This window comes from Choristoneura fumiferana, chromosome 7 (assembly GCF_025370935.1).
Source record: "Choristoneura fumiferana chromosome 7, NRCan_CFum_1, whole genome shotgun sequence".
Classification (NCBI taxonomy): domain Eukaryota; kingdom Metazoa; phylum Arthropoda; class Insecta; order Lepidoptera; family Tortricidae; genus Choristoneura; species Choristoneura fumiferana.
Window position 1 is genome coordinate 18,921,030 of NC_133478.1, and position 18,479 is coordinate 18,939,508.

The window sequence follows — 18,479 nt, forward strand, 5'->3', positions numbered from 1 at the left end:
ACGAGTACACCTTCGTCCACTTGTTATGGGTTATTAGTATTTTTGTTGCAATAATGCACATATTTTTATCACTGACATATTTTTATGACATTTTCGAGTGAATGTGATATCAAAAATCCGTACCTTACCCAGGCGTGTATAATTATGGTTATGACTGAACGTAAGCTACCTACGAGTAGGTATGCATAATAAAAAGCAGCCCAGCGACACCCGAGACTGAAACCGTATCAGAAGATAAACCTAAAGGTATCCATATCGTTCTACGTAACACCTTATCATTGCGAATCATGGCCGCGACAAGTAGCGCATGCGTACAAGACTCAGGAACGTCATGCTTGTAAATATACACAATGTGTAAGTTTTACCGTTTAGAGTTAGTCAGTTTAAGAGTTTAGGATATAGAAAGTGAAGATGGGCGTGCCAATGCTGAAGAGGTGTTGCTGCTGCGTCAGTTTGCAAACTGGGACCATCATCATTGCATATTTGTATTCAGTAAGTATTCTTTTATAGCAATTTACTTTTAAAGCAACATGCTTACCTATAGCCTAACAGTTTCTTGAAGGAAAAGAAATTACATTGTAGAAAAATTACCATTGATTAACATGAAAGAGGGAAATAAGATTTCTCGTAAAGAAGGATTGAATTATAGTTATAGGTTATTAGTATTAGATGACCATAGAACCGGAATTCTATTATGATAACAATGTGTACACGACAAACGTGATGTTATGATAACCTTGGCGTTTATACAGCCTACTGAACAAGTGACTGTAGGGTTTGTAAAAAAATGTTGAGTAAGTACACTCAACTTTAGATGGATATTCAATTGTTTGTTGTTTTGAATGTATTGTTGCTTTTTTTTAACAGATAATAATGTGAGTTAATGAATAAGTAGTGATTGGGTGGAAATCCCGCTCGTCAATCCGCAGAGCCTGTAAAAATTTAATGGTTGCAAAGCAAACCATATTGCTCGGAAGAATTATTCAGGCGCTACATAGTTTCATCCGTCATTGCTATGCTCAAAGCAAGCTGTTTCGGGTCTTTAGTTGATATTAGAACGTTTAACTTTGTCTATTAAATATCTGAAACAGGTACTCACTTGAAAAATAATAAACTTCTATGGTATTTTTGCCCATTCCCACTCCTATTTGGTGGACTGACGACATCGGTGGTTGCAAAAGTGGCGAGTTGTCGTTCATTGTGTCGTTCTAAAGGGGAGGCTTTTGTTCAGCAGTAGCAGTGGACATCTTCCGACTGATGATTAAACGCACAAAACTACCATGAAGCATAAGATATATATTCTAGTCTTTAAAACTTCCCAGGTATGGAATCTTCTGGAGCTGACGATATACAGCCTCCTGGTGACCTTCGGGCCGATGAAGAAGGACGCCGCCGGAGACGCGGAGCAGGTCTCGATGAACAAGTACGCGCTGTACGTGGCCACTGCGGCCGTCAACGGGGTGCATCTGCTCTGCTCGCTGCTGCTCATAGTTGCTGCTTACAAGGTTATAATCATCATCATCATCATCAGCCTATAGCAGTCCACGGCTGGACATAGGCCTCCCCCAAAGAGCGCCATTGCGCCCTGTTCTCGGCTAGACGCATCCAGCTTCTACCAGCAGCCTTTTGCAGATCGTCACTCCACCTGGCCGGAGGGCGCCCTACACTACGTTTCCCAAGACGCGGTCTCCACTCAAGAACTCGTTTACTCCAGCGGTTGTCGGTTCAGCGACAGATATGACCAGCCCACTGCCACTTCAACATGCTTATTCTCTGAGCTATGTTGATGATCTTAGTTCTGTGTCGGATAGCCTCGTTGCGGATAATACCTTTCAGAGAAGAGGTTTATAATAAAATCGTTTATTTCGGGCAACATGGACAATACATTAAATACATTATTCCGAACTTTTATAAAACAAACCTAACCTAATGTCCTATTGTGTTCTATAAAAGCATAAGAAAATACATTAAGAAAGAGAGTTGGCAAATGAAACATTTGGCAAAAAAATATTATGCGAAAAGGCAGAACCCGGGTCCCCATCATGTATTATAGATAGTTTAATATACTTACTCGTATAACCTTGCAGTTGGTACAGTCACTAGCACCAAAATCTGACACGACAACGTGTGCATAAATATCTGATACGACTCTATTTCTAGGGCCGATTGGACGTGTCAGATATTTTTGCACGCTCCGCTGTGGCAAATAATGAATGCAGGTGACTGTACTTCAGTGGCTTGACTTAGCAAACCAACGTTTAAAAAGATATTCTACAACTTGGGACTAAAGTAACTGAAACCGTTAGCTAGTTAAGCTCCAGAGAGTTATGGGAACGTGCAGCCGGGTTTTTTAGCACTATCAGAGCTCATCGAGCTATGGAGATTGGAGAGGGCTAATGTTTCAAGATTCTGTAGGGATCGAATCATAAATGAGGTTAGGATATACTTAGAAAAACGAAGCTCACCGACATAGCATTACCTACATGTGGAGATAGACCAAAAGGAGATCTGTGTCCAGGCAAATAGATGCATGGGAACTGAATTCCGAAGGAAGGAAGGAAGTTATTTATGTTTAAGAATGCGAGTTGAGAAACTCCTTTCAATAGCGCGATGCAGGATGTAGCAGTTACTGTATTTGATGACTAGATGGCGTTAAGGGTACCTATCTATCTACATACCTACTCATGCGTCGTAGCATTTCCTCTCCTCGATGATTACGTGAGGCTGGAGTCGCTGGGCTAGATCCTATTTAAGATCACACCTCATTAGAGCCACCCGGCACCCAACCAGCACCACCTCTACTTTCGGCGTCCACTCATTGTCGCCAGGGGTCCACGGGTGGACGAAGCGTTGACTACGAGTGGACCTTGCGTGGTCCACTAATTTCCTAGTAGTCACTATGGCGGCGAGCAGCGGGCTGTCACCAAGTGGTGCACTCGCCATCGGCGCGTGGCAAACTGGCGAGTGAGGCGATCCGGTGACGTTACGGAGTTGATGTAGTGAGCGTATACCCATACAAATACATATGAAGAATACTAACCGCTCGAGGCGAGGCGGTGCTGGAGGGGTGCCGGGTGGCTATAATGAGCTGTGACTTAATCAGAGCCTATCGTGCGAGTGACGATAGCACATGAGAAAGACAGATTTTTGCCACAGAGTATTTGCATGAATGAATTTTGGAACACTGGACAGATCCCTCAATTTACCAGTACATAGCTAGATAATAAATGTACCTTTTATCCATTCTACAGAAGCTGCCATACCTCACTCTGCCGTGGACCATAGTGACAGGCATCATGGCAGCACTGTACTTCGTGTTGTGCTTGACAGGCATGAGTCTCATGCTTCAGGACACCGGCTCCTTGCTTGGTTTCGAAGCAGTTCTGATCTTCCTCAAGTTTGCTAGGACGTGTAAGTAGCTGGGGCTATGTAGTGCTTAATTAGAGCTTATTTCAATTTTTTTGCTCATTAAGTAAAAGTTTAGGCAGGCAAATTATAGGTTCAGTAGAGATGTAGGTTAAGTAGCTGCTAACTACTCTTGTTGAGAACGCATCCTTAACGCCACTAACGGTGCGAAGATTCAAATTTCGGCGGCGGTTAGAACTGACAGGCGATTGGCGCGTCTAACGAACAATACACGAATAATAATTGTATTGTTTATGAAATAAATAAATAATAATCATTCAAATTCAATCACCGTGTCAAACGCATCTCGAACTGTTTGCACTTAACATTGTATTTTTATCTCAAAGTCAAAGTCAAAATATCTTTATTCAATCTAGGCTACAACAAGCACTTATGAAATCTCAAAGAATAAACACCTAAATTTACTGCATCTTTATATTACAGAAGAAGCCTAGATCAAGTTCAAGCTACAAAAACCCAGGGCTCGCAGGGATATTGGTCCTTCGACCCGGATCAATATTTGCGCCCTAGGTTTTTGTGCAAGTGAAAACAGTTCGAGATGCGTTCGACCCGGTGATTAAATTTGAATTGTTTGTTAGACGCGCCAATCGCTTGTCAGTTCTAATCGCCGCCGAAGTTTGAATCTTTCTGAGGAATCTTTGCACCGTTACCGGCGTTATGGATGCGTTCTCAACAACTGTCATTAATAACCATGCCCTAACGGATGCCCATACCCTTAACGGAAGTAAATAATTGTCAATTTTAAACATTTTTACTCCTTGGTTGCAGGTTTCTCAGTCTACTGCATAATGGTGGTTCACAGTAGACACAAGCAAATAATGGCCGAGGAGGACGAGAGCCGTTTTCAACATTCCGGACGCATTTATTCGGCTGTAAAGACTGACGAAAACCCATTATAACACCAATGTGCATATTTCTGCTGGCTAGTTTATTTTTAATGCAATGTTGTGCAAAACGCAAGATGCCAAGGCAACCCTGCCAAAGTTTTGGCGCGAAAATCAATATCAAAGGCGTTTTGTTTCTGTCCGAGTTAGCGATTAAGAAATAATTTAGTTTTTATTGTAAATAATATTATTTTGTGTCAATTAGTATATACGTTATAATTTTTGTAGGTTTTTTGTGGAATTAAAAGGAATTTATTAGCTAGAAGATTATTGAGACTTAATCCACACGACGTTCTTTTTTTCGCTCGTTTGTATCGATAAAAAACGCAAGTCGAATGCTCAGCAAGCACACTGGCGTAGCGTGGGTAGACTGCAGGGCTACTACGAAACTCGACACGAACTTCGAGTTTCGAGTTTCGTAGTAGCCCTGCTGGCCAACGAAAGCTGTACCAGACAAACCACGGCAAATTTAGAAAAAAATGAGGCTGACAGCACTTGCTGTACACTGATTAAACGATGTTGATACTTAGATATTTATTTAAATTTTCCAGATACCTATTAAATTATACTCGAGACTTCAAGCTGCATCAACTTTCATTATACGAGTAGTAATGTGTGAAAGTTGATGATGCACTTTAGTAGTCCCTTGGTAAATTTTATGACCTTTGTCAGTGCCCATTTACCTACAGCCCATTTACATGCAGTCAGCGGTATTGGCAATTTTTGAAAAAATATTAGTTTTTCTTTTACAAATACACAATTTTACACGCAAATGTGATGGTAAACATTGTATGTTGCACGGTCGGTACTAGAATTATGAGCATCGACTCATTAAAGCCCTCTTTCTTCGACTTCGGGCTTCAAATAGACTCTCGTTCGTAATTCCTTATTTAGCGCCCTTAAGACACAATGTACTATTGCCACCCTCTTATTTTATACTTCCTCTGATCGGTGTAATCGGTCGCAATTATCATCATCATCCCAGCCTATACAAGTCCCACTGCTGCGCACAGTCCTCCTCTCAGAATGAAAACACTTGAGCCGTAGTTCCCACGCGGGCCTAGTACGGATTGGGAACACATACCATTAATTTTTTGTTATTTTGCCGCCCCCTATATGTGCCGCCCGTGAGGACCAAAATTAGCGCGTTTCATTCGCGAAAAAAACGTGTAAAATCTGCCAATACGCGATGAAAACGCGCAGAGGACGCGCGCAACAAATACGCGCGTCGTCAGCGCGTAAAAAAACGTCGTGTGGAAGGTCGCCTAACGTGTAACGGTTATTTAAAAAATAACCTGCTTGTTATTTAATTAAGCTCAGTGATTCATTAAAGTATTATAGTTTCTTAGACTTATTTTTTATTTTTTTTACAGAATTTACCTATTTGTGCTAAATGAAAACTTCCTTCGTAAATAAAGCCAATTGATGAAAAAAAAACATCAGCTTGGTTCTTTTTCTTACTGTTCGCTGCAACTATTTTAGTGTGTGGCTGCCCCACATTACTGTGTCATTAAATTTACAACTCGGAAACTTTAAGAAGAACGAAACGCCGCGTCGTACGTCATGCGTTTCCCCAGCCAGACGTCACAGCGACGTATGAATATTTTGTTTCTTTTACTCGCATTGCGCGTTGAATTATTTGTCTCCTTTTGCACGCAATTAATTAATTATTAGGTACCGTGTGTAGTATACGACCTCTTCTCTTCCCGTAGTAAAGTAATTCTGTAAATCAGTCTTTCCTTATCCTCATACAATACAATACATTACGTAGTTGTGCCAGTAGCAAAATTGAAACAATACACTATAAGGAATTGTAGCTATTATAAAAAAAAAATTGTGTTCTTTGAAGTTATTTCGTATTTAGGTAAGTGTAGATGTTAATTCACCTTGTTTACATTAGCGCACGATCGATTACTTTCGGTTTATTTTCGTCTCATGTTTGATGTTTTTTCGGCATTCTGGCCTCGTATTATCTATTGTTTGGATTAACAGTAGTGCTTTGAGAAAATTATACTCTTTTATTTATTAATTATATAGAATATACTCACTATTAGTACCAATATTGGGACATCGCAGCTTTAATAAGAAAAAATATGGAGTTGTTGCAAGAAATTGTATAAAAGCCTATTGCTTGCATAGTTCCTACGCAGGCCCAGTGCGGATTGGGAACTTCACACGCACCATAGTTAAGTTATATAAGAAAAGAGCAGAATGTACTAGACATAAGTTGGGATGTATTTATTGCCTGTAATATCCAGATAAGATTAAATGGAAATGCACTGATAAACAAAAGTTTTACGAACAACAAGTTAAGTATATTTTGTGGGGCTCTGAAAGCATTTCATATTGAGCACCCCCTAGCCGAACCTAAGTTGCATCTTCGAGATTTGTAAGTTGGGTGGGTTCTTTATCATCAATATTGATGGGGCATTTTAAATTATTGGTAGACTAACTGTTGCCCGTGACTCCGTCCCCGTCCACATAGAATTTGTTTATAGCTATCCCGCGAGAACTGCAATTTTCCAGGATAAAAACTATCCTATGTCCCAGGGACTCAAACTATCTGTATGCTGAGCTGAATTTAATCTAAATCGGTTCAGCAGTCTAGATGTGATAAAGTAACAAACACACTTATAAACTTTTCCATTTATAATATTAGTGGGATATTAGCACATTGAAATTGGAGTCCTTTGGTTGCCATAGTTGGCCCACAAGCTATGACTACCCATTTCTGTTCTTTAATAATTTATTTAAATAGTGCCTTTTGTCTCTGGTATAACCTTCACTTAGCAAGGTCAACTTTTAGCAAGTATTTATTTAACTCTCATATTTGTTTTGGAGCCAAACTCGCAAGTTGAATATCACCTATTTCTCATTCATTCATTCAGTATTCATCTGGATTTTATATTAGATTGAAAATGGAAGAGTTGTTTGGGTGACAATGCAAGTACAGTCAACAAAAATCACAGACAGAAAAAAGAGCTTGTGTTAAAAATGAAAATAGGGTCTGGGTAGCGTTCTACTATACCCAAATTACCATTTTAGGTATGGGGCCGAAATGCACCATCTTTTTAACCTGGGAATGTACTTATGTTTTAACAAGCCTCTAGCTGATATATTTGAGTGATTTTCTTCCAAATTTTTGCAGCATTTCTTCACTGCCTCTATTATAGTAGGTAGTTCAGTATATTCATTTAATAACATCAAAAACCAACAGCAGTACTTGCCCAATTTAAGTTTATCTTGTTTCCTTAATAATTAAGATATAAAATTTATAACAATGGTCATTAACCTTGTTATATTTAATTTTGCAAAAGTTTTCCTCCTTATTGTAAGTTGTGGCCACCTTATTAATTAGTTTGGTAGAGTTTCTTAAATATCTCAGGTATTGGTCAAAATTATCTGAATTAGGATGAAAGCAAGCGGTCATTTGATGGTAAGTGATCAGTTGTGGATGTTTGCAATGCCAGAATGCAGCTGGTGCTAGTTATTTCATAGTTATGGTAGCCATAGCTGAACCACAGTAGCGCAAGCACTATTGTTTGGAGGTAGAATGAGTAAGATGTGTGGTCACAATACAGATAAACATTGCACAAGGTCATACCACCCAGTTTATTAGTGAAATAAGAGTCATTTGACAATTGAACCCTATTAACCTAGTGCCAAACTTAGTAAAGCTTGCTCAGTTGCGGTAAAATATATCTTTGGTAACTTACTATTTATGCTGGATGTAGGCAACATAAAATAAATTTTGTTCACTTCTCTGGTACAAGTATTCAAGTTAGTGTTTATGCTGTATCTAGGCAACAAAAAATTACTTTTTTTGCTCTACTTAGTGCATAAAGTATAATCTTCGTCTGTGATTATGTTTACAACATAGCAAAGGTTATGTATACTAAGATAAGTACGTATTATTCTAAAAGTCGCCTAATAAAAAAAATCTAGGCTTTTTTTTAAATTTATTAAGCAATGTAGGCAAAAATATTTTATTACAACACAATGTAAAAGAAAAGAGACAATATAATTTCCTTAGTTAAATATACTTGTATACTTAGTTATATATAAGCAATTTAATGGTGCGTGTGAAGTTCCCAATCCGCACTGGGCCCGCGTGGGCACTATGGCCCAAGCCCTCTTGTTCTGAGAGGAGGCCTGTGCCCAGCAGTTGGACGTATATAGGCTGGGATGATGATGATGAAATATAATAGGGGTAAGTAATCATGTACATTTTTTTTCACACATTCTTTATACCTTGCTCACAATAATGAATGAAAGAAGATTTGTCAAAAAATCTAATTAAACTTAATGAACTAAAGCCGACTAAGAATAACAAGGTAATTAGTTTTAGTGCATCACTTTGTCTCTACATCGTCCCCGACAATGCTCTGTATCTTTATTTACTTACGCCTTATCTACACAACCGAGAGATAGGCGCGCGCGCCGGTTTCTTATACTGCGATTGACCTTGAGCGATTGGAGTTGCGCGGCTGGACGTGTACCGCAGGACATTGAAACGGGACTTAATGGAAGGGAGTGTGCGCCAAGTCACAAGATAACGCTGTTGCTGCATCTCGTCACCTCTAGCTTAACTGTTGTTAAGACACCTAACAACACACAACAACTTGTGTTTCGTACGGTGAGTGGGAGATCCGGAGGCCCAACTCCCCTCCTCCCTCCCACCTTAAGCCGCCCTTGTTAAGCCGGCAACGCACCCGTAGTCCTAATAATGCTGTAGGTGTTCATTGTACTGCTAGGCAAACCCCCCTCTGAATGAAAAGGGCTCTTAGCTTCCATTGCACGCGGGCCCAGTGCTTCGCAGGTGTATCCAGGTTTCCTCATGATGTAGACCGAAAAGGTTATGGTAGATTTTAAATAAAATTTCGCATATTCATTCTGAAAAACTCAGAACTGCGAGTTTGGGCTCGAACCCTGGATCCTTTGCTTGAGTGAGACTTGAGAGGCTATAAGTCAAATCGCTAGTTAAGGCGGAATCAGACGGTTCACTCGGATGAATATTCACTCGAGTGAATGCTTCATTTTTCTTTCACTCAATGTTCACACAACTCAGGTAAAATAAGCGTAATTTGTGATCATTTAATCAAGACTTTGACGGAAAAAAAACGAAAAATTGTCGACGATGGTGGGTGCGACCATGGATTATGAGAAGAAATGCATTTGGAGCTTCAGACACATTGCTGAGAGAACTAGCGGATGAAGATCCTGAATCATATTGTAACCATCTGCGAATGGATCTATATGGATATCTTTATATTCGTCTAATTTGTGGTTCCATAGGCACTGATAGTTCTTGAAATTATCCAAAAATAGCAGCGTAGTTTGGTCATTCCATTTAAAAACCATTTTGAGGAGCGCTCCACGTGACATCCGTCCGCTACACAACTGTCAAACAAAATGGCCGACTCCGAGTGAACGTTCTTTCCGTGTTTAGACCGTTCATTTTTCGGTCATTCGGAGTGCGAATGAAAGATGCCGAATGAAAATATCAAACATTGTTGGATCGGTTCACTAGTGAATTCATTCGGCACTTTTGGTTCACTTCATGATCAGACGTGTCACTTCGAGTGAAAGGTGTGGAATGAAACATAAAAATGAACGAAAAATGACCCGTCTGATTCCGCCTTTAGACTGCCAGGCTTAGCCATAGCGCGGGGAGCACAATCAGGGTATACAGGAGGATTCCAGGGCACCGGAGTCCCACCCCTATCGGGCGGCTCCTCATCCCCTACACTCAACATCACAGGACGTTCACAACCACTTACCTAACACAATATCCGCCACCAACAACAAATTATTTAAGATCTCAGAGCGAGTTGAGCACGTAAAATTGATGACACACGTATACACGTGTATTAGCCAACACAAGAACAGGCAGAATCAAGTCTAGCTTCAGTGGTAAGTGGTTTAGACTGTGCATTGTATGTCAGTCAGTCAGTAACGTTACCTGTTTTATTAACCCCCGACGCAAAAAGAGGGGTGTTATAAGTTTGACCTATATGTGTGTCTGTCTGTGGCACCATAGCTCTTAAACCGGTGGACTGATTTGAATGCGGTTTTTTTATTTGACAGCAGGTTTTCTAGCGATAGTTCTTAGATATATTTTATCAAAATCGGTTCAGCCGTTTTTGACTTGAACTTTGAAGTGACAAAGTCGGGGGTTTTCCAACTTTTGGTTGGTTAGGTTATAGGCTAGATATTTGTGTACAAATCGTTGAACTCATTATCATAACGCCGCGTCATACAGCCAATGAAAAGACTGCGTCACCAATAAATATGACCAATATTCAACTGGAACTAAAACTACAAATCTCTACGTAAATATCTACTAGTCTACTTAGTAACTAAGTACTTACACGTTTGTTCCGTGGTGTAGGCATAGTCACTTGCAAATATCTGCAACAGAGGAGAGTGCAAAAATATCTGGGCCGTCCTACCAGCCCTGGAAATAGAGTCGTATCAGATATTTGTGCACGAATTGTTGTGTTATATATTTTTGCTGGTGTAGGTACTGAGCAAGTCATTCGAGTATGGCGGACAAGGTTCTTTAATCTTTAATAATATCACCATCATCATCAGCCGGAAGACGTCCACTGCTGAACAAAGGCCTTCCCCTTAGAACGCCTTGCATCCACCGGTTTCAGATCACAAAGAATCCATAGTTTTATTAGCATATAATGTCATCCTATAACTATGTTAGTAATGAATTTAAATAATGATGATGATGATAATTTTAAATCATTGGTGACTGCCCAGGGCACGACCTCTTACTAACTATAATGTGCATGAAATGACGCATTAGGTATATGTGTCATACCTATCAGTAACTGTCCTCAGGATGGTGTTGGGACTGGCGCGCAAACGACTGAGCAAAGAGGCTGTTTTCTGGCGTATTATGGCGTAAAAATCATCAGTGTGCGCCTGCGCAAGCATCCCCGATGCGCTGCAGAAGGCCGGCAGTCCCATCAGCATCCTGAATACATAATAATATTGGGAGAAAATAATAATCTCTAGCTCTATTATAGTAAAGGATACAAAATATTTTCGCTTTCCGAACGCTCGTGACTTGGCGTCGTCAACATTGTACGTATCAAGTGTTCGCAAACAGGGTCGAGTCACCTTTTTAGGGTTCCGGAGCCAAAATGGCAAAAAACGGAACCCTTATGGATTCGTCATGTCTTTCTGTCTGTCAGTCCGTCCGTATGTCACAGCCACTTTTTTCCGAAACTATAAGAACTATTCTGTTGAAACTTGGTAGATGTATTCTGTGAAACCGCATTAAGATTTTCACACAAAAATAGAAAAAAAAACAATACATTTTGGGGGTTCCCCATACTTAGAACTGAAACTCAAAAATTTTTTTTCATCAAACCCATACGTGTGGGGTATATAGATAGGTCTTCAAAAATGATATTGAGGTTTCTAATATATTTTTTTTCGAAACTGAATAGTTTGCGCGAGAGACACTTCCAAAGTGGTAAAATGTGTCCCCCCCTATAACTTCTAAAATAAGAGAATGATAAAACTAAATAAAATATATGTTGTACATTACCATGCAAAATTCCACCGAAAATTGGTTTGAACGAGATCTAGTAAGTAGTTCTTTTTTAATACGTCATAAATCGTAAACCGCAATTTACCTCTCATTCAATCAACTCAAATTATTAAAACTATTACACTATTATTAAAACATCGATCAAAGTTACAACGAACTACAAGAACTTTTATATTATGTTACTTGCTGCTACGGAACCCTTCGTTTCATGGGCGAGTCCGACACCCACTGGGCGGTTTTTATTTAATGCGCGTAAAACAGCCTAATTGTGATGCACGATGCTACCAGTGCAGTGCATCCTTGAGAATCGCCATGGACGCCAGACAGTGAGTTACTCCGCGAAGATATTTAAATATTTATCGTTTGATATATTTGTTACGAAGCCGTTTTGTGTTGAAGCCGTGGTGGCCTAGTGGTTTGACCTATCGCCTCTCAAGCAGAGGGTCGTGGGTTCAAACCCCGGCTCGCACCTCTGAGTTTTTCGAAATTCATGTGCGGAATTACATTTGAAATTACCACGACCTTTGCGGTGAAGGAAACATTGTGAGGAAACCTGCACAAACCTGCGAAGTTATTTAATGGTGCGTGAAGTTCCCAATCCGCACGCGTGGGAACGGCCCAAGCCCTCTTGTTCTGAGAGGAGGCCTCTGCCCTGCAGTGGGACGTATATAGTCTGGGATGATGATGATATTTGTTACGGGATATAGACCGCGATTATGTTTAACTTTAAATGAGACCCGATATCGATGTTTTTTTAGTTTATTCTGAGTAGTTATGACTTATTTGCGGAAGTCATGGCCGTCGGGGGCGTAAAGTTCTGGAGAAGCGATAAAGTCGAAGTGTTTAGCAAGATTTCGCTTTGCGAATACAAAACCGATCGTCGCAAACATCCTCTGGAAAGGCCTGGGTCCAGTGGTCGAATTGTCTAACGCTCTGACGCTCGCGATCGCATTCAACATCTCTTTTTATCCCCATCTCATACCATATTACAGAAAAAGTGGTGAAAAACGATCACGATTCTGAGTGAAATAGATAATAAGATCTCAGCACTGGATGTTTTCCGGTTGTTACGAAGATGGTGACAGACTTGGAAGACATCATCGAAAATACAAACTGAAACATAGATGCACAGGAAAACCAGAAAGAGAGACCAGCGCTGGGAATTGAACCCAGGTCCTCAGCATTCCGTGCTGCGTGCTATACCGCTACCCCACCACTGGACAGGAGTACAGACACAAATTTCTCCTATGCACCACATATCTCAGCTTGTTTGTTTCTAAAGTCACTTAAGCAGCGACACTAGCTTGGAAAACATCAACAAGCACGGCAACGTAACACAACTAACTTACATTTCTCGCTCTGTAATAATGGACTCCTTAAGATTCAGTTCCTTGAGGTTCTGATGGATATTACTCTGCTAATAAAACTTAACGTGTTTCCATTCCAGGGAGTCTAAGAGCAGCGAGATGGGTCTGCCGCATATCGAGTCCTTCTGCTGCTGTCTCGGCCTGGAAACTGGCGCCAGGGTCGTCGGAGTCATGCATTTGGTGAGTACAATGCTCTGCTTTTAAAAACTTTTCAGTAAAGAAATTAAAACTCCGAAAGAACTGAAAAGCAGTTTTTATTTAATCTTGATCAAGGTACTACTTTGAAGTCGGTGCCTCAGCACGAGCCAGGAGGAGTGATAGAAGTCTTGATTAAGGTTAAATAAAAAAGATTTATTATTTTTTGCTTTTCACTTTTTTCGTCAGTTTAATTTTTTGTTAAATTGTTTTTATTTTTTATTTTTTCCACCCTTAGGGTAGATTTTTTTCCAAATTTATATAGGACCAACTTTGAGGTCTATCCAATAAAAACAGAATTATCAAAATCGGACTACACTCTGTTTATGCGTGGTCATACATTAGGAAAAATATTTACGCGTCGACTTGATAACCTCCTCCGTTTTTTTGATCGGTAAAAAAAAACCGTAGTAGCCTGTGGTTTGATCTATTGCCTCATAAACAGAGGGTCATGGGTTCAAGCAGGGGTCACATGATTAATAGTACATTACTGCAGAGGCCGGGAAAGAAAGGCTTGCAGGCCGAGTATGTATAGAAAGGTATACGAGGCTGGCATGTTCTTTCACGCCGAGGCTTGTATAGTGCTTTTCTCAAACATGCACCAAAAGAAATAAAAACTCCTAGAAATCAACGTTTTATTCGTAAGACAACTAAAATTGTACGAGACTGTTTGCAGGTGGTAGGACCTTGTGCAAGGTCCGCCCGGATTGCTACCACCATCTTGCTCGCTAATCCTGCCGTGAAGCAGCAGTGCTTGCACTGTTGTGTTTCGGCGTGGAGAGTAAGACAGCCGGTGAAATTACTGGCACTTGAGGTATCCCATCTTAGGCCTCTAGGTTGGCAACGCATCTGCAATACCCCTGGTGTTGCAGATGTTTATGGGCGGTGGTGATCTCTTACCATCAGGAGACCCACTTGCTCGTTTGCCATCCAGTCGCAAAAAAAAGACTCAAATTATAACTGCCAACTATATAAGTGTTTATTTCGTTTTAACATGATTTTTTAAAACGTTAAAATAATCCCAATAAAATCAAATTGCTATAAAACATGTCTAAGCGAAACTTTAGAAATGACAATGGAACTTACTAGCAAAATGGCTAAAGCCCAAGTCTAGTCAATCAAAAAAAAAAAGACAATGACACTTGTCAATTTTCCCGCCAAAACTTTTTTTATTGTGTTTGCTGATTAGGACCATTATACACGAACTGCAGCCCATTTAATCAGCAACATTAATACTTTATTATGTAAATTAAATTGGAATTTGACGTAAAACGCGTCGGTAATATTTATATATTTACATATAGAATATTCATAGTCCTGTGAATTTATTCAGTAACTAATAAATGCACCATAGAAATTCAGATTATTAATTTCAAGTCGTGTATATCAATCGTGGATATTTGACGTTTTGAATTGAAACAAATCACTTGTCTGCAACAGTATATTTTGAAGCCTGTTTTATGGAACACAACATAAACATTACATAGCATGTTTGAGAAAACTTTATTCGTTACCATCGTGTTTTCCAGCTGGCGGCCACATCGTTCGTGGTAATCTGTTCGTTGTTCGCGCACGACGCGGGTTCATACGTGGGCACTGTGGAGGACGCCGGCGACCACCTCTACTCCATCTGGTACAAGCTGGCCGTCGGGTTCGCCGTCGTCGCCGTCGTGCACGTGCTGCTCGCACTGGCGTTGCTCTATGCTGTGCACAAGGTAACTTGGGTGTGCTCAAAACCGACATCACTTTACCGGCCGAACAATACCGACCTGATATTTGGTAGCCTGAATAAATAATACTTGAACATTTCACTTGGCATTCGTTGACCATCCCTGAACTGACTTTAATTGTCATAAAATCAATTCGCGTAATTTTGTCAAGCGAGTGAAACTTAACGTTCAAAATGTCAATGTATATAATATTGCATAATGTTTTCAGCGTCACGTGACCGTGCTGCGAGCGTACGTGTACATAATGTGCATGCTGTATGTTGCGGCCTTATTGTACATCATCATCACGGCGCTCCTGCGCGGCGTCTCGGGCTCCGGCTCAGACATATTCCTCGCCTTCCTCGAGGGACTGGTCGTCTTCGGTACGTATGACAAATAATAACCTATACGATTTAAAAAAGTTGAAAAACTCCCGACATTGTCACTCCAAAGTTCATTTGGAATGCAAGGAAACTTATCATCATCATGTCAGTCGTATCGAATCATAGACCGTGTTGGAGTTGGACATAGGCCTCCCCCCACGGACTTCCATTTGCTTTGATTGGAAGCGACTTTAAACACGCGGCTTTGAACAGGTCATCCTTCCACCTCGTTGGTGGTCGTTCTACGCTGCGCTCGCCGATCTGCAAGGCAACTTAGGCAACTCGCTTTCACTTAATTTGGAGGTGTTTGGAAAGCATTGGTAGAAGTTGCAACATTTAATTACAAACTAGATTTCTCATAAAACTACAATAAGTCTCAAACTGAAGTATGCGCCACTAATCACTCTTTTCGACTGCTTTTCTTGCTGACAGGCCGGAGTTAGGAAAATTTAAGTTTAAGATCTTGTTTGTATTTCTAAACATGGTACAGCATTTACTACAGTTTCCAACATGCCTCCAAAGTAAGGTAAATAGCTGGTTTAAAATATGAAACCAATTATTTAATTTTTCTTTTCAACGACTTCAAAAAAGGAGGACGTTCTCAACAATGTTTTTTTTTGTGTTTGTTACGCGATAACTTCACGGCGATTGTGGTCTGAATTTCAAAATTCTTTTTTGTTCTAAAGGATGTACTTCTGATCTGAGGTGATCCCATTGACACCAAGTGAGGATCTGATGATGGGATCTTAGACAAATCGAGGGCAACCCTCTAATTTTTAAAGTACACCTGTAGCCATTTTGTAATTTTTAACACCAAGTCAAGTATTTACATTTAGAAAGTATAATTTGGTGAACTGGACCTGATAAAGAAGACCGTAGGTACCGGTACTGTATTAAAAAATAATATAACTATTATTATTATGAGATGCACTTTGTCTACAAATAACTAAAAACCATGAAAAAAAATGTTTTTAACAAAAAATGAAACCGGATTCAAAAACCCTGAAAATAATTTTCTACTAGTTTGAAGTTGGTGCCTCAGCACGTGCCAGCAGAAGTGATTGAAGACCAATATATTATAGTATGTAGGTGAGGTAGACTACTATAGTTGCACTCCTGCTGGCTCGTGCTGAGGCACCGACTTCAAACTAGTAGAAAATTATTTTCAGGGTTTTTGAACTTGGTTCCATATTTTATTTACTCAACAGTTTAATAGCTTAGCTCAATGCCACTGCCATTTGCAGCTGTAATACGTTGTTATATGGTTCAGTCACGGATTTTAACATTTCTGTCATTGAAATACGCACTTACTCTCATACCCATATTCCGGTTTCAGGTTTCCTGGCATACTGCATCTTGTGTGTGAACAGCTACTACCTGCTTTTGAGGAGTGCCAAGGATATGGAGGGGCCAAACACCCCTTACTAAAGTCTGTAATTACCAACATACAACAATTGAAAAGTGTTTTACCACTCTAATGTCAGATTTCTTGTACTGATATGAATTTTAGAGAAATCAAGATTTCTCATTATTTTTATTCGTATGCGAAACGTGAGCAAAAACTGTTCTTTTTACTGAGAGATTCATTTTTGGATATAATACTTTTGTAATTCAAAATCATGTTTAACTTGTGAAACTAAAACAATCAGAAATAAGAGCCATGTTGAGTTGACGATCCAATTAAGCTACACGTTTGCGAATGATTTGAAAGTTTAATCTAAGGAGGAAAATGATAACAGCGCTGCAACGTTCGCTCAATAGCCCTGTCAAGCAACCAGGCTGCTCAGTTGTTGCTTTAGTCGGACTGAAGTGAATTAAAAATGAAAAACTAGCTATACATAGGTAATAAGGAGGTTTCGAACTAGCCAGTCCCCTACAGTTTTACTCACATTCCGCGAAAAGTGACCCATTGTTTTTGCTGGTCAGTTTACTATAATTTATGTGACAAGTTCGTTAAAAGTGTAACGTAATAAAGTCAAATCGTTCGTAATTAAAGTAATCACTAAATATTTGTCTCAAATACGCAACTTACCTATATATATAGATATGGACAAGGAATAACTATTACCACATCCGGGACTTATCACGCTAACGAATATTAATTATCTCGACGTTTCGGCCACATTGCAGTGGCCGTGGTCACGAGCAGACTGTGACAGAGTGATAAGTCCCGGATGTGGTACTTATATGTAGTTATGAGTGAGAGTCACGAAAGTTTAAAGCATTACGTATATGGACAAGGAAAGAGATCGATTCAACAAAAAGTTTTTTGCGGTATTTTCTCTAGGTAATACAAATGTAGGTAGTCTGAATTTAAATAATAGTGTGCCAATTACTTACTTAACTGAATTACTTATATGCATTTTCTTCATACGAGCAACACCAGCCGAAAAATTTAACAATCAAATAAAAAGTTTACTAAAATCGGGTTTGAATGCCCAGGGCGAAAACTGGAATAAAGTGCAGAGATGAATAAAGTCGAAAGCTAAAATATCTTTATTACATTTCGACTATACGAAAAATCTGCCACGGATTCGGAAAAAATCTTTGTTGGAAAAATACGGCGAGAAACTATAAGAAAGCATTGCGTTCTGGGTACTTATCTTTAATTTTGTACTTAAATCATCATTTTGGGATCAAAGAAAGATCATCTAAGTATGTTAAAATAATCATCGTACCTTCGACAGGCTTTTTGTTTAATGGTTTTTCTAAGGTATCATTTCATCAAGGTATATATGCCACAACAAGAGTGCCACGAGTGAAAGCAGAAATATAGGTAGGTACATAGAATAGATTTGTGATGGGTAAACGACTGAGGGTTGATGGTGCCTGTTCTACTTAGAAGTAGAAACAATGGGAATAAGCACGTTTAATACTAGAGTATATGCGGCAAATAACTTTGGAAGTGAGGATATAGGATATTGTAATGTCACGAACTAAACACA

General features: G+C 39.7%; 2 protein-coding genes across 4 annotated transcripts; both read left to right on the top strand.

Annotated features, from left to right (window-relative positions):
- The first annotated feature begins 339 nt into the window (after positions 1-339).
- On the top strand, positions 340-5,243 carry LOC141429828 (uncharacterized). Of its 2 annotated transcripts, XR_012451579.1 has the most exons (5): positions 340-492; positions 1,323-1,505; positions 3,252-3,411; positions 4,195-4,675; positions 4,733-5,243. XR_012451579.1 is itself a non-coding variant. In XM_074090391.1 (4 exons), the coding sequence occupies exons 1-4, from the start codon at positions 412-414 to the stop codon at positions 4,323-4,325; spliced, it is 555 nt and encodes a 184-aa protein (XP_073946492.1). In that variant the 5' UTR covers positions 340-411; the 3' UTR covers positions 4,326-5,243. The 2 variants fall into 2 exon arrangements, 1 of the variants encoding a protein (XP_073946492.1); XM_074090391.1 differs by having other exon boundaries at positions 4,195-5,243.
- Positions 5,244-5,669: 426 nt separating this feature from the next.
- LOC141429824 (uncharacterized) lies at positions 5,670-18,252 on the top strand. 2 transcript variants are annotated; one of them, XM_074090387.1, is made up of 5 exons: positions 5,670-6,174; positions 13,328-13,427; positions 14,972-15,157; positions 15,381-15,534; positions 16,871-18,252. In XM_074090387.1, the coding sequence occupies exons 2-5, from the start codon at positions 13,347-13,349 to the stop codon at positions 16,960-16,962; spliced, it is 513 nt and encodes a 170-aa protein (XP_073946488.1). In that variant the 5' UTR covers positions 5,670-6,174; positions 13,328-13,346; the 3' UTR covers positions 16,963-18,252. The 2 variants fall into 2 exon arrangements, with proteins under 2 accessions (XP_073946488.1, XP_073946487.1); XM_074090386.1 differs by lacking the exon at positions 5,670-6,174 and adding an exon at positions 11,917-12,206.
- Positions 18,253-18,479: the final 227 nt, after the last annotated feature.

Coding starts and splice junctions, on each gene's coding strand:
- LOC141429828 (XM_074090391.1), top strand. CDS start 412: ATGGGCGTGCCAATGCTGAAGAGGTGTTGCTGCTGCGTCAGTTTGCAA. Junction 493..1,322: donor TCATTGCATATTTGTATTCA/GTAAGTATTCTT, acceptor AAAACTTCCCAG/GTATGGAATCTTCTGGAGCT. Junction 3,412..4,194: donor CCTCAAGTTTGCTAGGACGT/GTAAGTAGCTGG, acceptor CCTTGGTTGCAG/GTTTCTCAGTCTACTGCATA.
- LOC141429824 (XM_074090386.1), top strand. CDS start 12,127: ATGCGCGTAAAACAGCCTAATTGTGATGCACGATGCTACCAGTGCAGT. Junction 12,207..13,327: donor ATCGCCATGGACGCCAGACA/GTGAGTTACTCC, acceptor TTTCCATTCCAG/GGAGTCTAAGAGCAGCGAGA. Junction 13,428..14,971: donor TCGTCGGAGTCATGCATTTG/GTGAGTACAATG, acceptor CGTGTTTTCCAG/CTGGCGGCCACATCGTTCGT.